We start from the raw sequence: 21,742 nt of genomic DNA, 5'->3' as shown, positions 1-21,742 counted from the left end.
TACGTTGTGACTGAAATGCCTGCTATTCCAGGTTCAACTGTCATCTTTATACTTTTTTTGTTTTGTCATTGGAAACTAAAATTCTTTCCTGTTTTTTGCCTTTTATCTTGGGTCCATGGTATAAACCTTTCTATAGGTGATCCTTTTTCTTGTTTTTGAATTAAAACTTAACACAACTGCTTTTTTGTCTTTCTGTCCTATTACTATCTGTCTTACCTTCAGACTTTTACACATCCTGTTTTACCTCTGCTTATAATTTCCTTCTGCCACACTCCTTTTCCTTTCCCTAGTTAACCCTTAGATTCTCTTCATGTACCTCTTTAAACATCGAGACCTCCAGGGCCTACCCACGTATGTGCTCCCAGAAAACTCTCTATTTTTTCATTGTGCTTTCCACACTAGATGAAAATGATCAGTTTTCACTTCTCATCTCTAAACATAATTGTCTTGTTCACAGTCATATCTGTAGTTTTTAGTACAATGTCAGGCATATAATACGTTTTTACTAAATGTTTCCAGAATATGATGTGGCTTTTAAAATTTTTATTTATTGTCTGGGTGCAGTAGCTCATGCCTGTAATCCCAGCACTTTGGAAGGCTGTGGTAGGAGGCTCACTTGAGTCCAGGAGTTCAAGGCCAGCCTGGGAAACAGCAAGGCCCGTCTCTACAAAAAATTTAAAAATTAGCTGGATGTGGTAGCACATGCATATATTCCCAGCTACTGTGGAGGCCGAGGTGGGAGGATCACTTGAGCCCAGGAGGTTGAGGCCACATTGAGCTATGATCACTCCTGGGTGACAGAGTGAGACCCTGTCTCTTCAAAAAAAAAAAAAGGAACTATTATTAAGGTATTTTCTTTAATAGTCATATTCTTTTGTAGAATTCAGCAATATTTGGAAGAAAACATATATCTATTCTGTCTTGTAAATGTTTTCCAATAAATAAAGAAAGTTTTTGGCATTTCCCCAGAATGTATCATAATGTATTCAGCTTGCTAACTGAGTGATTTCTTTGAATGGTAGAATCTGGATTCTGAAGTAGTTAAAATTCTAATTTTGGTGATGGGACTTTATAATTCATTTTGATTGTTTCTCTTTTCAGAGCTAACTCAAGAAATTTATATTGTCCTTATCTGTTTTAGCATTTATTTCAACTAACAATATGTATATTATTATGGTCCCTTACCACATTTTAGTTTACAATGTTAAAGCCTTCTGTCAATAGGGAATAAAGGACTTTGGTGATTCTTAGACCATGAACTGCCTAGTAAATCTGTGTGCCTCTCCTTCATTATCCTCTTATCCGTTAGTGATGCAAGGCTTACAGCCATTTTAAGTAGATCTCAGAAGGTCATTGCTCCTGAGAGGAGGTTGTTTTTCAAAAATGTTAAAGAAATGTGTTACTGTATGAAAATATTTGGATATGTGCCTGGCCTTTTTGATGAGGATTGACTTCTGGCATTAAAGAGTTGTTGTCTGCAGCTGGAGCCTTTGGTGAGGTGAGACCTGATTAGGATGGCCCAAAGTGCAGACCAAGAACTACTTAGAATGTTGGGAATATGGTATACTGCTGTTGTGACCCAGAAAAAATTATACCTATAGGTGGGTGATAAATTCATTCTTATTTAGCCAATAGACTGTAAGCTTTCATAGTGACTTATGCATTGCAAATAGAGAGAGTAACTACTGAAATTACTGCTTCAAACTTCTGTAAGTGAAAATAAGGTTAGTTAAACTCCCTCTTCCTAGTAATTTAGCTGCCAATTCATGTAAAATGTTTGGTAATCATATATATATATATATATATATATATATGTAATCTACTTTAGCTTGCTTTTGACAAATGTTTGATTGAGGAATGTGCAGTCTATATCCAGAAAATGAACCGATCACATACACTTAAACGTCAGCACTAAAGGATGTTTTTCATTGGTGACCATGACCAATCTGATCATTTTTTTCTTGTAAATATGTTTTACTTGTCTTTCCACATTTCTGCTTCAGCAAAGAAATTGTGTTTTTTAAGGAGATTGATTAACATAGTTTTCAAAGTAAAAAAAAGAATCACAGTTAATATGATTTTTCTGTGTTTCAATGTACTGTATTATGTAAACACCAATTAATCAGAAGTACTTATTGAACACCTATTATATTCTCAATACTGAGAAGTATAGAAATAAGAACAGTTTCTATCGTCAAGACTGCTATCTTCCTTTTGTTTCAGGGTTAGATTTTTTTGTATGCTGATCTACTACTTGGAAGAGTTTAGAACTTGAAAAAGCTAGTGTTTCTCTGGAGGAATGAAAGAGGCTTCTTTTTCTTTTTAGCATCATAAATGGAATAGACAGACATCTTATTTAGGAATCTCAATTTATATATCAGATTCCTTTGTTGTTCTCCCTATTGCTAAAATTTTAAAATACTCTCTCCTTTTAAATAAATTCAGTTATCTGGATATTTGAAGTAGATACTTCAGCATTAAAAAACGAAAACAGCATTCTTTAGTATGAGTTTTACATTTTTTATTTTATTACAAAAAAGTTGAAACAGGGTCTCACTATGTTGCCCAAGCTGGTCCTAAACCCCTAGACTTAAGCAATCCTCTTACCTTGGCTTCCCAAAGTTCTGGGATTATAGGTGTGAGCCACCACGCCCAGCCGTTATATATTTTAAAAATTAGATCCCATTCCAAAGTAATTGGACCTTTGCAAACATTGACCCATCAGGCGATTACAATCTAGTGAATTAGTTACTTAGTTTAAAAAGCAAAACTATATGACACAGTGTATATTCCTCTGTGAAAATTTTATCTTTATTGCTCCATACTTTTTTTTTTTTTTTTTTTTTTTTAAATAGAGACAAGGTCTCTACTAAAAATACAAAAAATTAGCCAGGCATGGTGGCAGGTGCCTGTAATCCCAGCTACTCAGGAGGCTGAGGCAGGAGAATCGCTAGAACCAAGGAGGCAGACGTTACAGTGAGCTAAGATCACACCACTGCGCTCCAGTCTGGGCAACAGAGTGAGATTCCGTCTTGGAAAAAAAATACATCAAATGCTTTGAAGGCCCTGGAAATTTAGGGAACTTTGTTCTTATCTTTCCAGGTAACTTAAGAGTTACTTTGCTAAACTGACCTAACAGGAAAAATAAATAAATAAATGAAAGTTACTAGATGCCAAGGTCATGTCTGGTACTAATTGTTATCTTTTATCACAGTTAGCATTATCCTGAAGAGGGGTGTGGGGGTATGTGTGTGTATGTATGTATAAAACAGCTCAACAAATAATTCTTTTTTGTTTGTTTGTTTTTGAGATGGAGTCTTGCTCTGTTGTCTAGGCTGGAGTGCAGTGGTGCAGTCTCGGCTCACTGCAAACTCTGCCTCCCAGGTTCAAGCGATTCTCCTGCCTCAGCCTCCTGAGTAGCTGGGATTACAGGCACATGCCACCACACCTCACTAATTTTTGTATTTTTAGTAGAGATGGTGTTTCACCATGTTTCCTAGGCTGGTCTTGTACTCCTGACCTCAGGTGATCCGCTTGCCCTGGCCTCCCAAAGTGCTAGGATTACAGGCGTGAGCCACCGCGCCCGGCCAATACTTCTCATTTATTCATTAAACTTATTTATTGAGTGCTCAAAATGTGCCTGATATTATTCTGGTGTTAGACTGTAACAGGGAACAAAACATACCAGAAACTCAGCCCTCAAGCTTATGTTCTAATCAAGGGAGATGCTCAATAAACAAAACAAATGAATAAATTTTATATTAGAGTTGATAAGTATTATGGAGTCAAGTAGAGCAGGGAAGAGGGATAGAGGAGTATCTTTGAAGGTGGTGTGGTTTGGATGGTCTGAGAATGTGACATTTGAGTAAAGATCTGAAGGAGTTGTGGGTGTAAGCCATGCAGGATCATGGGGAAGTATTGAAAGGTTTTGAGGCAGAGAAGTAACATTGTTAGCCTTATTCTGTTTACATAGATACTTAACTGGTCTTCCTGCTGTCTGAAGAATGCCCTTTAATAGTCCTTTTGGTGTGGTTCTGCTAAAACACTTCGTTTGTCAAAAAAAAAAAAATCTGTACTTTGAATTTATTTTTGAAGAATATTTTCACGTGATACAGAATTGGAGGTTGACAATTTTGTTTTCTTTTTCAGTACTTCTTCCCTGTTGCTTTCTGGGGTTTTTTTCTGGAGATAAATTATTATCTTAGTTCTTTTGTTTGTAATGTGTTTTTCCCCCATCTTGCTCCTTTTAAGATTTTTTTCTTCATCACCAGTTTGATTATGACTTGCCTTGTTAGGGTTTTGAGTTTTCTAACACAAGGTTCATTGAACTTCTGGATCTGTGGGAATATAGTTTTCATGAATTTTAGAAAGTTTTCAGCCATTATTTTTTGAGATATTTTTCTGCCTATCCCTTTCTGGGATCCCAATTGTATGTATGTTTGATATTATCTTATAGGTCACTAAGATTCTAATACGTTTTTAGCCTTTTTCCTCTTTATGCTATCATTTAGATAGTTTCTATTGCCTGTCCTTCAAGCTCACTAATCTTTCCTGTCTAATTTATAATTAGCTGTTAAGTCCTCTAGGGAATTTTTTAAAATTTCAAATATTGTATTTTTCATCTTTAGTAGTTCCAGTTGATACTTCTTTATAGTTGCCATTTCTTTCCTTAGTATAGGCATGTTTTTCTTTAATTCCTGAGATACTTACAATAGACATTTTAAAGCTTTGCCTGTTAATTACATCATCCGTTATTTCTAGGTCTTTTTCTATTGACTAATTTTTTTTTTTTTTTTTTTTTGAGGCTGAGTCTCGCTCTGTTGCCCCAGGCTGGAGTGCAGTGGCGCAATCTCGGCTCACTGCAGCCTCCGCCTCCTAGGTTCAAGCGATTGTCCTGCCTCAGCCTCCGGAGTAGCTGGGACTACAGGCACCCGCCACCACGCCCAGCTAATTTTTGTATTTTTAGTAGAGATGGGGGTTTCACCATATTGGCCAGGCTGGTCTCGAACTCCTGACCTCAAGTGATCCACCCACCTTGGCCTCCCAAAGTGCTGGGATTACAGGCATGAGCCATCACATCCAGCCCTCTATTGACTAATTTTTAATCCTGATTTTGGGTCACATTTTTCTACTACTTTCATGTTTTCTTTGGATGATAGACATTGTGGATGTTACGTATCTGAGCATCTGGATTGTTGTCTCTCTTTAAAAAAGGAACTTGTGTTTTATTTTGATAGGCAGTTAAGTTACTTGTGGATCAGCACCATATTTTCCAGGATTGTTTGTAAGCTTTGTTGGGACAAGTTTAGAGTAGCCTTTACTCTAGAGTTAGTTTTTCTCTGTTTATTAAGTAGAGACCCTCTGGAGTTCACAAATGCTCCCAATGTCCAACAATGTGTTTCCACTTCAGCTGGTCACAACTCAGACATCTCCCAGCCCTGTATGAGCTCTAGGACTTTTTTAGCTTACAGTTTCCTAGCATCTGGGCTGGGTGCGGTGACTCATGCCTGTAAGTAATCCTCACACTTTGGGAGGCCGAGGCAGACAGATCACTTGAGGCCAGGAGTTTGAGACCAGCCTGGGTGATACGGCGAAACTCCATCTCTACTAAAAATACAAAAATTAGCCAGGCATGCTGGTGCATGCCTGCTATCCCAGCTACTTGGGAAGCTGAAACACGAGAATCTCTTGAACCCAGGCGGGTGGCAGAGGTTGCAGTGAGCCGAGATCACGCCACTGCACTCCAGCCTGGGCGACAGAGTGAGATTCTGTCTCAAACAACAACAAAACAAAACAAATTTCCCAGCATTTGTACATAGCCCAGCCTCATTGTATTCACTTCATGTATACACAGCTTACTATTCTGCCAAAACTCAGTAAGACACATGTGCAGATTTCTGGAGCCCTTTCTTGGCATAACTCTTTCCTCTCCAGTACTCTGTTTTGCAAATTTCAGCTACCTTACCTCCAACCTATCTTCTTAACTCAATGAAATCTCTCTGCTTACAGTACTCATCCCTTGTTTAGGTCTGGAAAGTGACTGTGGGGAAAAAATCCAGGGCAATGAAAGGGTTCACCTTATTTGTTTCCTCTCTCTCAAGGTCCACAGTTCTATGCTGCTTATTCTCTAATTTCTAGAAATAGTTTTATATATTTCATACAGTTTTCTAGTCATTTGTGGTAGGAGGTGAAGTCTGGTGCTAGTTACTCCATTATAGACAGAATTTGAAATTTCTAGATTTATATTTTAACAGGATCACTTTGGTTCCTGTGTTTAGTTGAGAATAAATGTCCTATGTATGCTTTCTAAATTTTACTTTAGTTCCTTGGAGGAAAAACAAACACAGATAAAATGGTTTAGAGCCTATTTGCGATTTTTGATGTATATTCTGAGGAATGAGGAGAGACAGGTGTTCATGCTTTCATGGCTTTGCTATTGCTATCACATAGGGACTCCTACTCCATCTCCTCTGTCACTGCTGACTTTTTTCATTTATTCAATAAGTATTGAATGTGTAAGTCATTAATTGTATTGACAGGATGAATCAGACATAGGTCCTGCCATTATGATGTTTACAGTCTAGCCAGGAGAGAAGCTGTACATAGAAACTTTAAATCCAAGATAGAGATTGAAAATAAACAAAAATGGCTGAGCACGGTGGCTCACACCTATAATCCCAACACTTTGGGAAGCAGAGGTGAGAGGACTGCTTGAGACCAGGAGTTTGGGACCAGCCTGACCAACATAGCGAGACCCCATCTCTGCAAAAAGTTTTTTAAAAATTAGCTGGATGTGGTGGCGTGCACATGTAGTCCTAGCTACTTGGGAGGCTGAGGTGGGAAGATGGCTTGAGCCCAGGAATTTGAGGCTGTAGGGAACTATGATCGTGTCACTGCACTCCAGCTTAGGAGTGACAGAGCAAAACCCTGTCTCTTAAAAAAAAAAAAAAGAAGAAAAAAAATCAGTACAGGTAAAAGTGGTGTGGGAAACCCAAAAGAAATAGCTTAATTTTTATTTTAAATGTTGGATTTAACAGCCTACTTAAATGGGGAATTGTAGATTTCTTTTTTCTGTTTTAAAGCTTCATTTTGTTTATTTTGGTTTAATTTTCCTACCATTTTGGATATAATAAATTTCAGTTTTGTTTTTGGTTGTGATTATTTTTTAGCAATTGAATTGTGAAACTAAAATATATCTGTGGAAGATATATTATCAGGATGAACTGAACTCCTGAGAAGAGAATTCTGAGGTTTTATAATCTTTTTTGATTTGACCCTTAGTGGAGGAATCAGACATCATTGATCTTGAGAAACGCTATTGGTTATTGAAGGCTCAATCCCGGACTGGACGATTTGATTTAGAGACATTTGGCCCATTGGTTTCACCACCTATTCGTCCATCTCTAAGTGAAGGTAGGGATCATTCCATTTTCTACATATGTTCACTGGTAAACATACCTGAGCCCATCTCATATTTGTAACCAATACATTTTAACTCTAAGAAACCATCTTCTCATATGTTTGCAGGTTCAATGGAGTGGGGAAAAACAAATGGGAATTATTATTATAGTCTTGAGCCTCATATTCTACCTGTTATAACCTTGCATAAATCAGTTTAGCTCTCTGCACCCGAGCATGCTCATGTATAAAATGTGTTTGACCAAGGCAGTGGTTGTGATACTGTGTTCCAGTAAGGTGCATTAGTAGCTAGTGCCTGGAGTCATGTGGTGGCCACTGAATGGGCAGAGCTCCATGTTTCCACACATGACCTCGTCTCTTCCTCCAGTAGGGTGCCTCTACTTTTTTTCTTTTACATAAGAAGATTCCATTGCTGTATTCTCCCCTCCAAAAAAGATGAAGAAACTATTGGACTAGACCATCTCCGAGGTGCTCTCTAGCTCTAAACTTAGTGCTGTTACTTTTTTTTTTTTTTTTTTTGAGGCAGAGTTTTGCTCTTGTTGCCCAGGCTGGAGTGCAGTGGCGCCATCTCGGCTCACTGCAACCTCTGCCTTCTGGGTTCAAGCGATTCTCCTATCTCAGCCCCTCAAGTAGCTGGGATTACAGGAATGTGCCACCATGCCCGGCTAATTTTGTGTTTTTAGTAGAGACAGGGTTTCTCCATATTGGTCAGGCTGGTCTTGAACCCCCGATCTCAGGTGATCTGCCCACCTCAGCCTCCCAAAGTGTTGGGATTACAGGCGTGAGCCACTGCGCCCAGCCTGCTGTTACTTTTTTAAAAATAAAGAGTCCAAATATAATTGTGAGCACATCATAAAAATCATATTTTGAATATGAATACTTGGGTTCTGCTTCCAGCTCTCACCTTTTAAAACGTATATTTGGCAAATCATGTAATTTTCTCTGAGCTTTAGTTTTCTAATCCCTAAACTGAGGGCACTGCGTTAGATTCTGGGAATATACTATCTGTATTCTTCAAATTTCTAGAGTACTTCGGAAGTACTTGTCAGGGGAGCCAGGGCAGATAGGGCTCTGGGTTTCTACCTACTTCAACAACAGTGCATTGTGTTTTTACCTTTTTAGAATTGGGATTGATGTATCATTTCATTTGAAAACAAAATTATTTCATTTCTTTTTTTTACGAAATGTTTGAAAACCACAGGATTAGATTATAAATTCCCTTTGTGAAATTTAAAATATTCATGTATAAAAGATTAAACAGTACAAAGAGACACTGTAGTAGAGAATTTCTTTCTCTTATGTTGCATAGTGTATCTTCCTTTGCCTCATGAAAGAGCTTTATGGGAGCTTATTAATGATACCATAGTGTATCTTCGAGTATTCATTTAATAAGCAGTTCAGTTTTTCTTTCTTTTTTCCCTTTTTCTTCTTAGTCTTTCTAAATAAGGATAATTGTTGCAATTTCTGACCTTTTTTGGTTTTTAATTTTTATTTATTGACTTCAAAAATAGTCATTTTAGCCATTAAAAATGATGTAAGATAAATATAGATGGACATAACCAAACACTAAAGGATTGTAATGTATTTTCTGCCATGATCACAAGTTTCAATTATAATTATACCAAGAGGAAAGAGATACTTCCTGAAACATTAGGAACTACTAATAAACTTAAAAAAAAATTCAGTCAGTTTATGGGAAAGAGTCATTCCTCCTTTTGTAAACATGTCATTATTAACATTAGGAAGCTTGGCTGTGACTTATGGCATCTCTTCCTATTTTACAGGTTTGTTTAATGCTTTTGATGAAAATCGTGACAATCACATAGATTTTAAGGAGATATCCTGTGGGTTATCAGCCTGTTGCAGGGGACCCCTGGCTGAAAGACAAAAATGTAAGTGTGTTAAACATTGTCAAAAAATTGCAAACTATGTAGAGAGAAAATCAGTTTTCGTCAATGTAAAATTATCTGTGGATTAAGGCTTGAATTTTTATAACTTTGTCAGATTAACAAATATTAATCTCATGTTAGGGTTTTACTGAGGTCACTCTAAGGAATCAATCACCTCTTCTTTTTTACTATGGAATAGTTTGGGATATTTGCTATTAACAATGGAGTTGATTTTCCTGAAGAATTTGTAATTCATGATAAATGAATCAGATCAGCTATGATGTAATTGAAAATTTTAAACATTTAGGAAATATTTTTCTGGTAGAATTTTGTGTCTTACGTAAGTTGAGGCATAACTAAATTTCCATCCACCGGCACAGATTAATATTTCATTGGCAAAAGAAAATTTATGGTCAAAACTAATTTTGTCGAATACTAAAATGATCTTTTTTAACCTAACTAAAATGTTGTAGCATAATTTGTAAGCATAAATACATTCCATTATTAAATCTTAACCATATTTGTAAAAATGCAGGCATTTACATTTAATTGGAACCTAACTCAAATATATTTACTGGGGTCATTATCTCCACGTCTTTCTAAAATAAATCTTCCCAAATGTTGCATATTTCAGGTGTGGTGTTCAATATTTTTATCGTATTTAGTACTGTTGTACTATGATGCGCTCAATTGATTTAATAGCCATAATTCTATTATGAAGGTATATGAAATAATTTTTCAACTAAAAATTCAAATCTCTATTTTTATTCCCTGTTGTTATACCACTATTTCAAACTGGCTTGGTTGTTTCCATTACAATTTGCTGTTAGATGAGGAAGCTAAAATCTTTTTTTTTTTTTTTTTTTTGAGACAGGGTCTTGTTCTGTTGCCCAAGTTGGAGTCCAGTGCAGTGCAGTGGTGTGATCGTAGCTCACTGTAACCTTGAACTTCTGGGCTCAATGGATCCTCCCATCCTAGCCTCCTAGGTAGCTGGGACTACAGGCATGTACCACCATGCCTGGCTAATTTTTTTTTTTTTTTTAATAGAGATAGTGTCTTGTTATGTTGCCCAGGCTAGTCTCGAACCTCTGGCCTTAAATGATCCGCCCACCTCCAAAGTGTTGGGGTTATAGACATGAGCCTCCATGCCCAGCTCTGCATTTCCATTAAAGTTAATTGTTGTCTTAAAAAAATTTTGTTTTAATTTCTTTTTTTGCTGATGAACTAATGGAAGTTAAACTAGAATGATTCATTTGGAGTTAAATAGCAAAGCACTGGTGTTCTAATTGTTAGCATGTTGTGTTTGAATTTCATTAAAGAGTTAAAATTGTTGGCCGGGCATGGTTGCTCACGCCTGTAATCCCAACAGTTTGGGAGGCCGAGGCAGGTGGATCATCTGAGGTCAGGAGTTCAAGATCAGCCTGGCCAACATGGCGAAACATAGTCTCGGCTAAAAATACAAAAATTAACTGGGTGCAGTGGCAGACATCTGTAATCCCAGCTACTTGAGAGGCTGAGGCAGGAGAATTGCTTGAACCTGGGAGGTGGAGGTTGCAGTGAGCCAAGATTGCGCCATTGCACTCCAGCCTGGGAGACAGCAAGACTCTGTCTCAAAAGAAAAAAAGGCCTGGCACGGTGGCTCACACCTGTAATCCCAGCACTTTGGGAGGCCGAGGCAGGCAGATCACAAGGTCAGGAGTTCAAGATCAGCCTGGCCAATATGGTGAAACCCTGTCTCTACTAGAAATACAAAAGTTAGCCGGGCGTGGTGGTGGACGCCTATAGTCCCAGCTACTCGGGAGGCTGAGGCAGGAGAATCGCTTCAACCCAGGAGGCGGAGGTTGCAGTAAGCTGAGAACTGCACTCCAGCCTGGGTGACAGAGCGAGACGCCATCTCAAAAAAAAGAAAAAAAAAGAGTTAAAATTGTTTTTGCCAAAAAAAGATTGAATGTACATTAGTTATACTGGAAAGGTAACATGGAAGTGGACTGTCTTTATATCAGCTTAAGATTCTTGATATAAATAGGATTTCTTTTTTGAGACGAAGTCTCGCACTGTTGCTTGGGCTGGAGTGCAGGGGCACGATCTTGGATCACTGCAACCTCCGCCTCCCGGGTTCAAGCAATTCTGCCTCAGCCTCCCAAGTAGCTGAGATTACAGGCGCCCGCCTCTACGCCCAGCTAATTTTTTGTATTTTTAGTAGAGACGGGATTTCACCATGTTGGCCAGGCTGGTCTCGAGCTCCTGACCTCGCGATTCGCCCGCCTCGGCCTCCCAAAGTACTGGGATTGCAGGTGTGAGCCACCATGCCCAGCCGTAAATAGGATATTTTAAGCAAACAAACAACTCTGCTGGCCTGGCACCGTGCATCATGCCTGTAATCGTACCACTTTGGGAGGCCAAGGCCGGTGGATCACTTGAGGTTAGGAGTTTGAGACCAGCCTGGCCAACATGGTGAAATCCCGTCTCTACTAAAAATACAAAAATTGGCCGGGCACGGTGGCTCACGCCTGTAATCCCAGCACTTTGGGAGGCTGAGATGGGCTGATCACAAGGTCAGGAGATCGAGACCATCCTGGCTAACACAGTGAAACCCCGTCTCTACTAAAAATACAAAAACTTAGCCAGGCATGGTGGCACGTGTCTATAGTCCCAGCTTCTCAGAGGCTGAGACAGGAGAATTGCTTGAACCTGGGAGGCAGAGGTTGTAGTGACCTGAGATCATTCCACTGCACCATAGCCTGGGCGACAGAGTGAGACTCCATCTCAAAAAAAAAAAAAAAAAAAAACATTACCTGGGTGTTGTGGTGTGCTCCTGTAATCCCAGCTACTCGGGAGACTGAGGCAGGAGAATTACTTGAACTCGGGAGGCAGAGGTTGCAGTGAACTGAGATCATGCCACTGCACTCTAGCCTGGGCGACAGAGCGAGACTCCATCTCCAACAAACAAAAAGAAGAACAAGAAACAACTCTGCAATGATCAATTTTGAATATTAGAAATTAACCTAGGGGTTTGCATTACTTCCTAAAAACTTGTAAGGTATTGTAATATTTATTGTACAGTAACTTCGCCCTTTCTTGACAGTTTGTAAGGCATTTAGCTTTAGATTTGGCTGAAAAGTAGGGTCTTATATCTAAATAATGATTTAGAGATACAGATTCATGATATGCAGGAAGTCCTACAAGTTCTGAGGACTATAATGACATAATATAGTTTATTACAGATGAGAACTGTTCCAGAATACATATACTTGCTTTAAAAACTAAGTAATTATACAAGGGCAACTTCTAGTAAAATATATTATACCTCAGAATACAAAAATGATTTTCCTCCATAAGAGTTTCTTTTCATTAGTTTGCTTCAAGGTATTTGATGTTGACCGTGATGGAGTTCTCTCCAGGGTTGAACTGAGAGACATGGTGGTTGCACTTTTAGAAGTCTGGAAGGACAACCGCACTGATGATATTCCTGTAAGTTATGATTGTGTATGTCTTGTTGCGTATAAACTTCCAATGGGAAATTGGAGGGAATCATTTTCTTTAAAAGCATAAAATAATTTGTTACTGCTTTTAGTTACTACATTATGCTACTCAAAATATTTATAGCTGAAGATGCAAAATTGGAAAGAGAGTTTGGCTTAGAAAATCTTAAACTGAACTATGTAAAATAAGAATGAAACCGTAGGAAAGTTATCTTAATTTTTAATCATATATGAGAATCTATGGTAATTATAAAAATACTTGAGCAAGGCCGGGCGCAGTAGTTCTTGCCTGGAATCTCCGCACTTTGGGAAGCCAGGGCTGGAGGATCACTTTAGCCCAGGAGTTTGAGATAATCCTGGGCAACGTAAGGAGACCTCATCTCTACAAGAAAAGCAAAACAAATCTTGCTTAATATACTTTAGCCATTGAATAACAAAATTAAAAGTATATTCACTGTTTTCTAATTACTCCTTTGGGTTGTTTTTAAAGGAATTACATATGGATCTCTCTGATATTGTAGAAGGCATATTGAATGCACATGACACCACAAAGGTGAGTCTAGATAGAACTAATTTATGTTTTTCTAAAAATATCATGTACTCCATTTGGGATGTATTGCTTATATACATGCTTGAATCTCTTTGGCATCCTCCCTACCAAGTACTTATCTGGACCTGTGGGTAAAACACCTCCAAGTTATCTCCAAAGAGAGCCATTCCATCTTTAAGCAACTCTGAAACTGTATGTGAAAACATTTATTATAAGCTAGGCATTTTATAAGAATTATGTAGACAGAGCCCTTGACAACTATAGCCTATCATCTGTATTTCTTCCATTTGACTAAGTTGTGGTAAGGCTAACCTTATATTGAGCAAAAGAAGTCAAACAAAAAAGAATATATACTGTATGATTCCATTTATATGAAGTCGAAGAACACAGAAGCAAAACTAACAAATAGTGATAGAAGTTGGAATAGTGATTTCAGGGGTGTGCAGATTAATTGGGAACAACCATAAGGATATCTAAGATGATGGAAATGTTTTTTTCCTCTTAATCTGGCAGTACATATATTCTCCCTCTCTTTTTTTTTTTTTTTTTTTTGACAGAGTCTTGCTCTGTCACCCAGGCTGGAGTGCACTGGCAGGATCTCAGCTCACTGCCACCTCTGCCTCCCGGCTTCAAGTGATTTTCTTGCCTCAGCCTCCAAAGTAGCTGGGACTGCAGGTGTGTGCCACCATGCCGGCTGATTTTTTTGTATTTTTAGAGTAGAGATGGGGTTTCGTTATGTTGGCCAGGCTGATCTCAAACCCCTGGCCTCCAGTGATCTGCCTGCCTTGGCCTCCCAAAGTGCTGGGATTATAGGCGTGAGCCACTGCGCCTGGCCAGTACATCTATTCTTTTAAGAAATTTCTTTTGTTTTTTTTTTGTCTGTTTGTTTTTTTGGAGACAGGATCTTGCTCTGTTGCCTAGGCTAGAGTGCAGTGGTGGGATCTTGGCTCACTGCAGCCTCGACCTCCTGGGTTCAAGCAATCCTCCTGCCTCAGCCTTTCGAGTAGCTGAGACTATAGGTGTGCACCACCATGCCCAGCTAATTTTTTTTTTTTTTTGTAGAGACCAGGTCTCGCCATGTTTCCCAGGCTGGTTGCAAACTCCTGGGCTCAAGCAGTCCTGCCTCAGCCTCCCAAAGTGCTGGGATTACAGGTATGAGCCACTGTGTTGGCCTAAAAAAATTTTTTAAATGGTTGTGGTAAGGACCTCTCCTGTGTCCTTTAGTGGTAGCCAGAATAAGCATGTAATAGCAAAAATAAACATGTACTTTATAAATTAAAAAAAAATCCTTGACTTATTTAGTTTGGTAACATTTATTAGTAATGTTATCATAATAGATTTACTCCTATAGCTTGCATTACTATGATGTCTGTGTGTCCCTGTGAAATTGAAAATAAATTACCTGTATGAGACACATTTGCATAAATTGGAGTCTTTCTACTGAAGCATTGACATGTACCAAGTAGCAGATTGGTAGGATCTACACCACAATGGTGTTATTAAATAGAGGTTTAGAATAAATAAAGAACGTCAGTTTTTTTTCTTTCTTCAATCACAATTTCAGAAGAAATTGTTAATGGCCCTATTAACTGATTCTCAATAGAAACAAATAATAGAAATGAGTTTCAGGCTAGAGCTTTGACAATTCAGTCCCCTTCTTTCTCCTCTCTGCCAGAAACTAAGGTATCGACTTCTATTTCGTGTGTATGAGAACAAAAACCAGGAAAAGTTTCTGTTAGAAAATGCCTTGTGTAGAGATAAAATTTTGAACACCTTTTTTCTAAGTGTTTCATAAGTATGTAGGTATTTTTGCTGTCGCCTTTTATGTAAGATGGAGTTTCTACTTCTGGCTCTTCTGTGAACATTAAACAAGATCATTTAGCTGCTTCATTTCCATGTAACCATGATAATGAAATAGTAATAGTTTAGGATAGAACTTGGGTTTTTTAACCAAGCCTATTAACCATATTCGCCGGTGACTAGATTGTACCAACATTACTCATTCTTTTTCTGACTTCCAACTCTTCTCTGTTTTATCTAATTCATCTGTTGACTATTTAATGATACTCTGTAGTGGCTCAAGAGATCTAGATGTTACCCTTGGATAGTTTGTAGTATACAGGTAAAGATAGACAAGTGTGATCAGGGCTATGTTAGAAGTTGAGGCTGGGCATGGTGGTTCTCATCTATAATCCCAGCACTTTGGAAGGCTGAGGTGGGAGAATCACTTGAGCCCAGGAGCTCTCGACCAGCCTGGGTAACATAACGAGACTCTATCTCTAAAAAAAGAAAAAACGTAGCCAGGCATAGTAGCACATGTCTATAGTTCCAGCTACAAGGGAGGCTGAGGCGAGAGGATCATTTGAGCCTGGGAGGTCAAGGCTGCAGTGTGCCATGATTACACCACTGCACTACAGCCTGAGCAACAGAATGAGAACTTGTCTGGAAAAAAAAAAGGTTAGCACCAAGTATTACGGTGAGAGGATAGAAAGGGAACCATGTAAATTGAACTTTGAAAGTCCAGAAGATTTCTGCTGGGATGTGGCACTTTAATAATTAGTTAATTATGGTTAACAGAAGTAAAAAGTTGAAAGGTGATTCCTAAAAGAGGTAACAACTAGGGGTAGAATAGAAGACATTATTACTGTATAGGACTGTACAGTAAAATATCCTGTGTAGTCCTAGAACTGCAAATATTCTGATGTGGCTGGAATAACAGATTCATATATTGAAGGCTGTAGACCTGGATTGGAGACGTATCTTGAAGGGCCTTGGGTACAAAACTCAGGAGTTGAACTTTATACCAAACTATGGAGAAACCTCCAAAGATTCAAGTAGAACAGAGCAAGTGATCAGCTGACACTATTTTGAAAATCAGGGCCACATTTAAATGGAGGACATTTACAAATAAGTCATATAGGTTGGGCATGGTGGCTCACGCCTGTAATCCCAGCACTTTGGGAGGCCACAGTGGGCGGATCACCTGAGGTCAGGAGTTCGAGACCAGCCTGGCCAACATGGCGAAACCCTATCTCTACTAAAAATACAAAAATTAGCCGGGCATGGTGTTGGGCATCTGTAATTCCAGCTACTCAGGAGGCTGACGCAGGAGCTTTGCTTGAACCTGGGAGGCGGAGGTTGCAGTGAGCCAAGATGACACCATTGCACTCCAGCCTGAGTAACAAGAGTGAAACTCTGTCTCAAATAAATAAATAAATACATACATACATAAATAAAACAAAATAAATAAGCCATATAGTCAGTGAATTTGCTTTAGAAAAAGTTCATATGATACCTTGCTTAGCAGTAGTCCTAACTGCAGTCAGTAAAACATCCATTAAATTGGGAGAAAATAAAATCCATTTACAGTTCTAGATTTTAAGCATAATGCTCTATATGTTTTTACAGTGTGTTAATTATTACTCAGGTGTCAGTATAGCAAATGGGCTTTTGATCATCATTGTATGCATGATGATTCTGTACAGTGGTATCTATTATTTCTTTTCATGACGTTTCTTTCCTTTTGGACAGTATTAACATATCTTTGAGGTCAGTGTACCTGAAAATTGTTCCTTGAATATTTGTGGTTATATAAAAGAATCAGATTATCATCTTAAAAATACTTTTTACCATCTTGAGCATTTTATATTTTGTTCTGTTAGATATAAAAGGTTGTTATACCATGTATTAATAATTTATCACACATATCAAATTACATTTGTCCTTTTTTTGTTTTTTTTTGTTGTTGTTTTTGTTTTTATTTTTGTTTTTTTGAGACAGTCTTGCTCTGTCACCCAGGCTGGAGTGCAGTGGAATGATCTCGGCTCACTGGAACCTCTACGTCCTGGGTTCAAGTGATGCTCCTGCCTCAGCCTTCCAAGTAGCTGGGATTACAGGCTTGCACCACCACACCTGGCTAATTTTTGTATTTTTAGTAGAGACGGGTTTTGCCATGTTACCCAGGCTGGTCTCAAACTCCTGACCTCAAGTGATCCACCCGCCTTGGCCTCCCAAAGTGCTAGGATTACAAGTGTGAGCCACCGTGCCTGGCCTACATTTGTACTTTTTAAACAGCCTTTATTTTAGTTTTATTAGTAGCATTTTAGATTTTCAAACGATAAAATTAATAGAAGTTATTACATTTTCATATTTCACTGTGATTTTCCTATCTGTTCTAAATGCTGAGTCCTATAAAATTAAAATGGGTTTACACTAGCTGTTAATTTTGTCATCAGTGCAGAATCATTGACAATTATTACTTCAAAGATAAACAAGTAACATTTTGAAATATAGCCTATGTTCAACATAGCTTCTCCCTCTGTTGGCATTCTTCATTTTTCTGTCCTGGAATTTTAGTCGTGACTGTTCAGTGTAAAACTCCTGAATGAGTTGCAATTTATCAGATCATATCCTCACCCTTAGAGTTCATTAAGTTATGTGACATGTTTCTCTTTTGCCTCCTCATGACTGAGATACATGATGTGGCAGAGCTTGCAGTTCTTCTGGGTTTTTTTTGTTTTGTTTTAAGAATTAAAATTTTAGTTATTCTCAATGGATGTTAGAGGGGAAGATATACTATTCTGACTACTATCAAGTGTAGGAGAAATTTATATGTGTTGTGTGTGTTCTATATTTAAAAATTGAATAATACTGTATAAGCGATTATGCAATAATTTTTTTCTGAATTTTCCTAAATCTGTATATAATTTTCTATCTAGCATATGAAAGATGCTTAGTAAATAAATGTTTACTTCATAAACTTAGTAAAATGTTTACTAAGCATCTTTCACATGCTAGATAGAAAATTATATATAGATTAACTTAGTCTTTTTATCCTCTGCATAGTATTCCATTATGATTATGCTATGATTTATTCCTGTATCTTTTTTTTTTTTTAAAGTCTTGCTCTTGTCACCCAGGCTGGAGTGTAATAGCGTGATTTTGGCTCACTTCAACCTCCGCCTCCTGGGTTCAAATGATTCTCATGCCTCAGCCTCCTGAGTAGCTGGGATTACAGGCATCTGCCACCACACCCAGCTAATTTTTTTGTATTTTTAGTAGAGACTAGGTTTCACCATGTTGGCCAGGCTGGTCTCGAACTCCTGACCTCAGGTGATCCACCTGCCTCAGCCTCCCAAAGTGCTGGGATTACAGGCATGAGCCACCGCACCCAGCCTATTCCTGTATCTTTTAAAACCATATTGCTATTGCCAAAAAGTCATTTTCAAAGGCAAGAGGAATACTAATGATGGATGGTTATCGAGTAATTGATGGTTCTGATAGCATTGTAATATGAACAACAGGTCTCTTAAGTCAAAGATTCTTTTGTTCATAATGTATTACAGTTCCAGATGCCTTTAACTTCTTGTACAGTTAGTACTCACTTAATGTTGTCTTTAGGTTCTTGGAAACTGCAACTTTAAGTGAAAGGGTATAGAACAAAACTAATTTTACCATAGGCAAACAAGAGTTAAGTTCCTACAGCATATTTCTAGTCACAAAAATATCACCAAACTTCTAAATAAAGACCCCAAGCACTTCTAATATTAAGCTTTGAAATAAATGTGAACTATAAACAGATCTAAGAAAGATTGATAAAAACAAGATAATTATTTACCCAGTTTTTGGTGAATTAGTGAGTGACAGCAGCAGTCATAGTGGTGATGGGTTAAATCAAGGGATAAATTTGCAAAATGAAAATTATAAGGAACACCTCCTACCACCTTGCAGTTCAAAAACTAACAATAACAAATATGGGAGGCTCATTGAGTACTTTCTCAGCATATCATTTATTATCATGCATTTGTATGATCATTGCATACTTGTTATTTTATGGTAATTTGTATTCATTTCCAACCCGCTTATTCCAGTTCAGGTTAGTGGCTGGCCAGAGCCTATCCCTGCAGCTCAGGGTACAAGACAGGAACCAACCCTGGACAAGACTCCATCCCACTGAAGGGCGCGCTCACACGTATATCCACACTCACTCATACTGGGACAATTTATTATTTTTTCATTTTTTTGTTTTTTTTACATCACAGCATTGTTACGTGAATTGTTTACAATACAAACAAAAAGGGCATATATGCTATATATGAATACAGCTCAGTGAAAAATAGTGACTTCTTCTCTTTAAAAGGCCATGATTCTTATTTCTAGTAAACTAAAGAGACCGCAGGTTGGTCTTTATCTTCTCAGTGTTGCCTAGAAGTGGTCTGTAAATGCATCTTCCTCCTTCCTCCTGCTACTTACCATAAAATGTGTAAAGGGAGCTAAAGGAAAGCTTCCTTGCTGGTTCCTACCATGTGAAACATGCTATATTCTATTTTAGCTGGGCCAATAAATGTGGAAAATACCTAAATTTAAGTGTTATTACAAAAATGAAGCAATAATGAGATTCTGGCTAAAGGGGCCACTAAATAAGAATAATATATATTTAAAGGATTGTGTAAAAAAGTAGTTCTAGGTGCACTGTAAGCATATAGGGTTTTTTCCCATGTGTATTTTTAAAGAATGGAAAGGTCAAAAAATAGGGTCACCTGTGTTAGACTAATTTACCTTATTGTATATGCTGCATGAGATGGAACTTTGCATTATAGTTATCATAGAGAAGCATAGTTTGCCTCATATTATGGCAATTTATCTTCAATCAAAACCTTCCAGAGTCATTTCATTTTGGAATGTCCTGTAAACATTCAAACTGCCAGAATATGACTGTAAAACAGCGAAGTGTTCTCTTGCATTAAATTGAAGATATCTGTTTAATTTTTTAAAAAGGGAAAGAAAATGTAGGAAAGGTACTTAGAGCTGTTACTTTCTAAGTATACAACACCCTACAATTCAAGGCATCTTAATCTCCATCAGGATCAACAACAAAGTCACTTTTGTCACGCTGTTAAATCCATCATAATGGCTGATGCAGAGTGGTCAAAGGGATCCAACAAACACTGATGTGCATAATGGCATATTGGCAACTAATATGTAACTCTTGGTCAGTAGAGAGTTTAAAAGACCTTCCCTTTCTTCTTGATCTTTGCCAAGGTTCTTGAAGAGTTCTGATGTTCTAAAATACGTTGTTGAGCTTCCCAGTTTGCTTACTCATCCTCAAACTGACAACAGTTTTTCTCTTAATTCTTTTTGCTGTGCTTCCAAATTGTTTTTTATTTGCATTAAGTGAACGTAATGTTCATTTATCATTTGCATCATTTCATGTTTTCCATTTGCATCATTTCATGTTTTTCATTTGCATCATTTCATGGCACCATTGGAGCTCAACTTCAGAGTCCCTCAGGTTTTGAACTACTTACTCACCTTCATCTCAAATACCTGCTCTGTCTTGATCTCCATCTTCTTCATCTTATCTACTTGCTCCCTTTTTTCTTCTTCCATTTGTGCCAGAGGAAGACTCTTAGTAAGCTGCCATTTATTTTGTTATTGAAATTGTGCCCTAAAGAGTTAAACCAATGACTATATTCTTGGGCTTACAGGATAGAGGCTACGAAAAAAAGCAACTTAGTAAGAAGCTGAAACTAAAACTGTTCCCCAAAGAGTAAGAAACTGATAACCAGCAGAACTCCTTGAGTTTGCAGAATAGCAGATTGAAGGAAAAAAAAAAAACACCAAAAAGCTGGCCTGTGTGGTGGCTCTCACCTGTGTAACCCCAGCACCTTGGGAGGCCAAGGTAGGAGGATTGCCTAAGGCCAGGAGTTCAAGACCAGCCTGGGCAACATAACTAGACCTTGTTTTTCTGTGTTTTTCTCTTTTTTTTAAGCCAGTTTTGGTAACCTGTGCCTGTAGTCAGGAGGCTGAGGCTGGAGGATCCCTTGAACCTAGGAGTTTGGGACTGCAGTGAGCTGTGATCACACCACTGCACTCCAGCCTGGGTGATAGAGTGAGACCCTGTGTCTTTTTTAGAAAACAAAATAAAATAAATAACAACTTGCTGAAATGCTAACCCTCTCTCCACTGTGAGATTTTAAAAACTGGCTGAATTGGCTAGAACCAACATGGCTAAGTAGAGTTTACACAGAACGAGCTTGCTAATTCCCACTGTGTGTTTCATACTGACTCCCCCCAGTTGGCACATGTGATCCACGAAGTAACATGAAGAAATAACTGTGCATGCCCAAGGACTTTCCAACCCTCTCCTTCTACCAGTCATCTGCCAATCCCAGAATCCACCCTATAAGGCTTTTTTAATAAAATTATTGCCTTAAAACAAGCACAGGGAGACAGACTTGAGCTGGACTCCCATCTCCTTTTTGGTTGGCTTATAATGAAAACCTTTGCTTTTCTCAAAAACCCAACATCAGAGTATTGGCTTCTGTCTCATCAGGCAGCAAGCCTCCTTTGCTTGGTAACGTTATCAACTCCATTATGTCACAGCTGCCGGTTTTCTGCTT

At 38.1% G+C, this 21,742-nt stretch overlaps 1 protein-coding gene across 10 annotated transcripts in view; it reads left to right on the top strand.

The window, feature by feature from the left end:
* USP32 (ubiquitin specific peptidase 32) overlaps positions 1–21,742 on the top strand; it is a 214,028-nt gene that overhangs the window by 112,784 nt on the left and 79,502 nt on the right. For 6 of the 10 annotated variants that reach the window (XM_034942618.3, XM_055101663.2, XM_034942617.3 and 3 more), the window contains 4 exons: positions 7,282–7,413; positions 9,204–9,311; positions 12,664–12,779; positions 13,281–13,343. In XM_034942618.3, coding sequence (XP_034798509.1) covers positions 7,282–7,413; positions 9,204–9,311; positions 12,664–12,779; positions 13,281–13,343 — 419 coding nt within the window. Of the gene's footprint in view, positions 1–7,281; positions 7,414–9,203; positions 9,312–12,663; positions 12,780–13,280; positions 13,344–14,402; positions 14,493–21,742 lie in introns of all 10 variants that reach the window. The other 4 variants (XM_055101656.2, XM_055101654.2, XM_055101658.2 and 1 more) reach the window with 1 other exon arrangement.

The sequence above is a fragment of the Pan paniscus genome, chromosome 19 (genome assembly GCF_029289425.2).
Source record: "Pan paniscus chromosome 19, NHGRI_mPanPan1-v2.0_pri, whole genome shotgun sequence".
Taxonomy (NCBI): Eukaryota; Metazoa; Chordata; class Mammalia; order Primates; family Hominidae; genus Pan; species Pan paniscus.
This window is presented reverse-complemented; position numbering and strand designations above follow the sequence as displayed.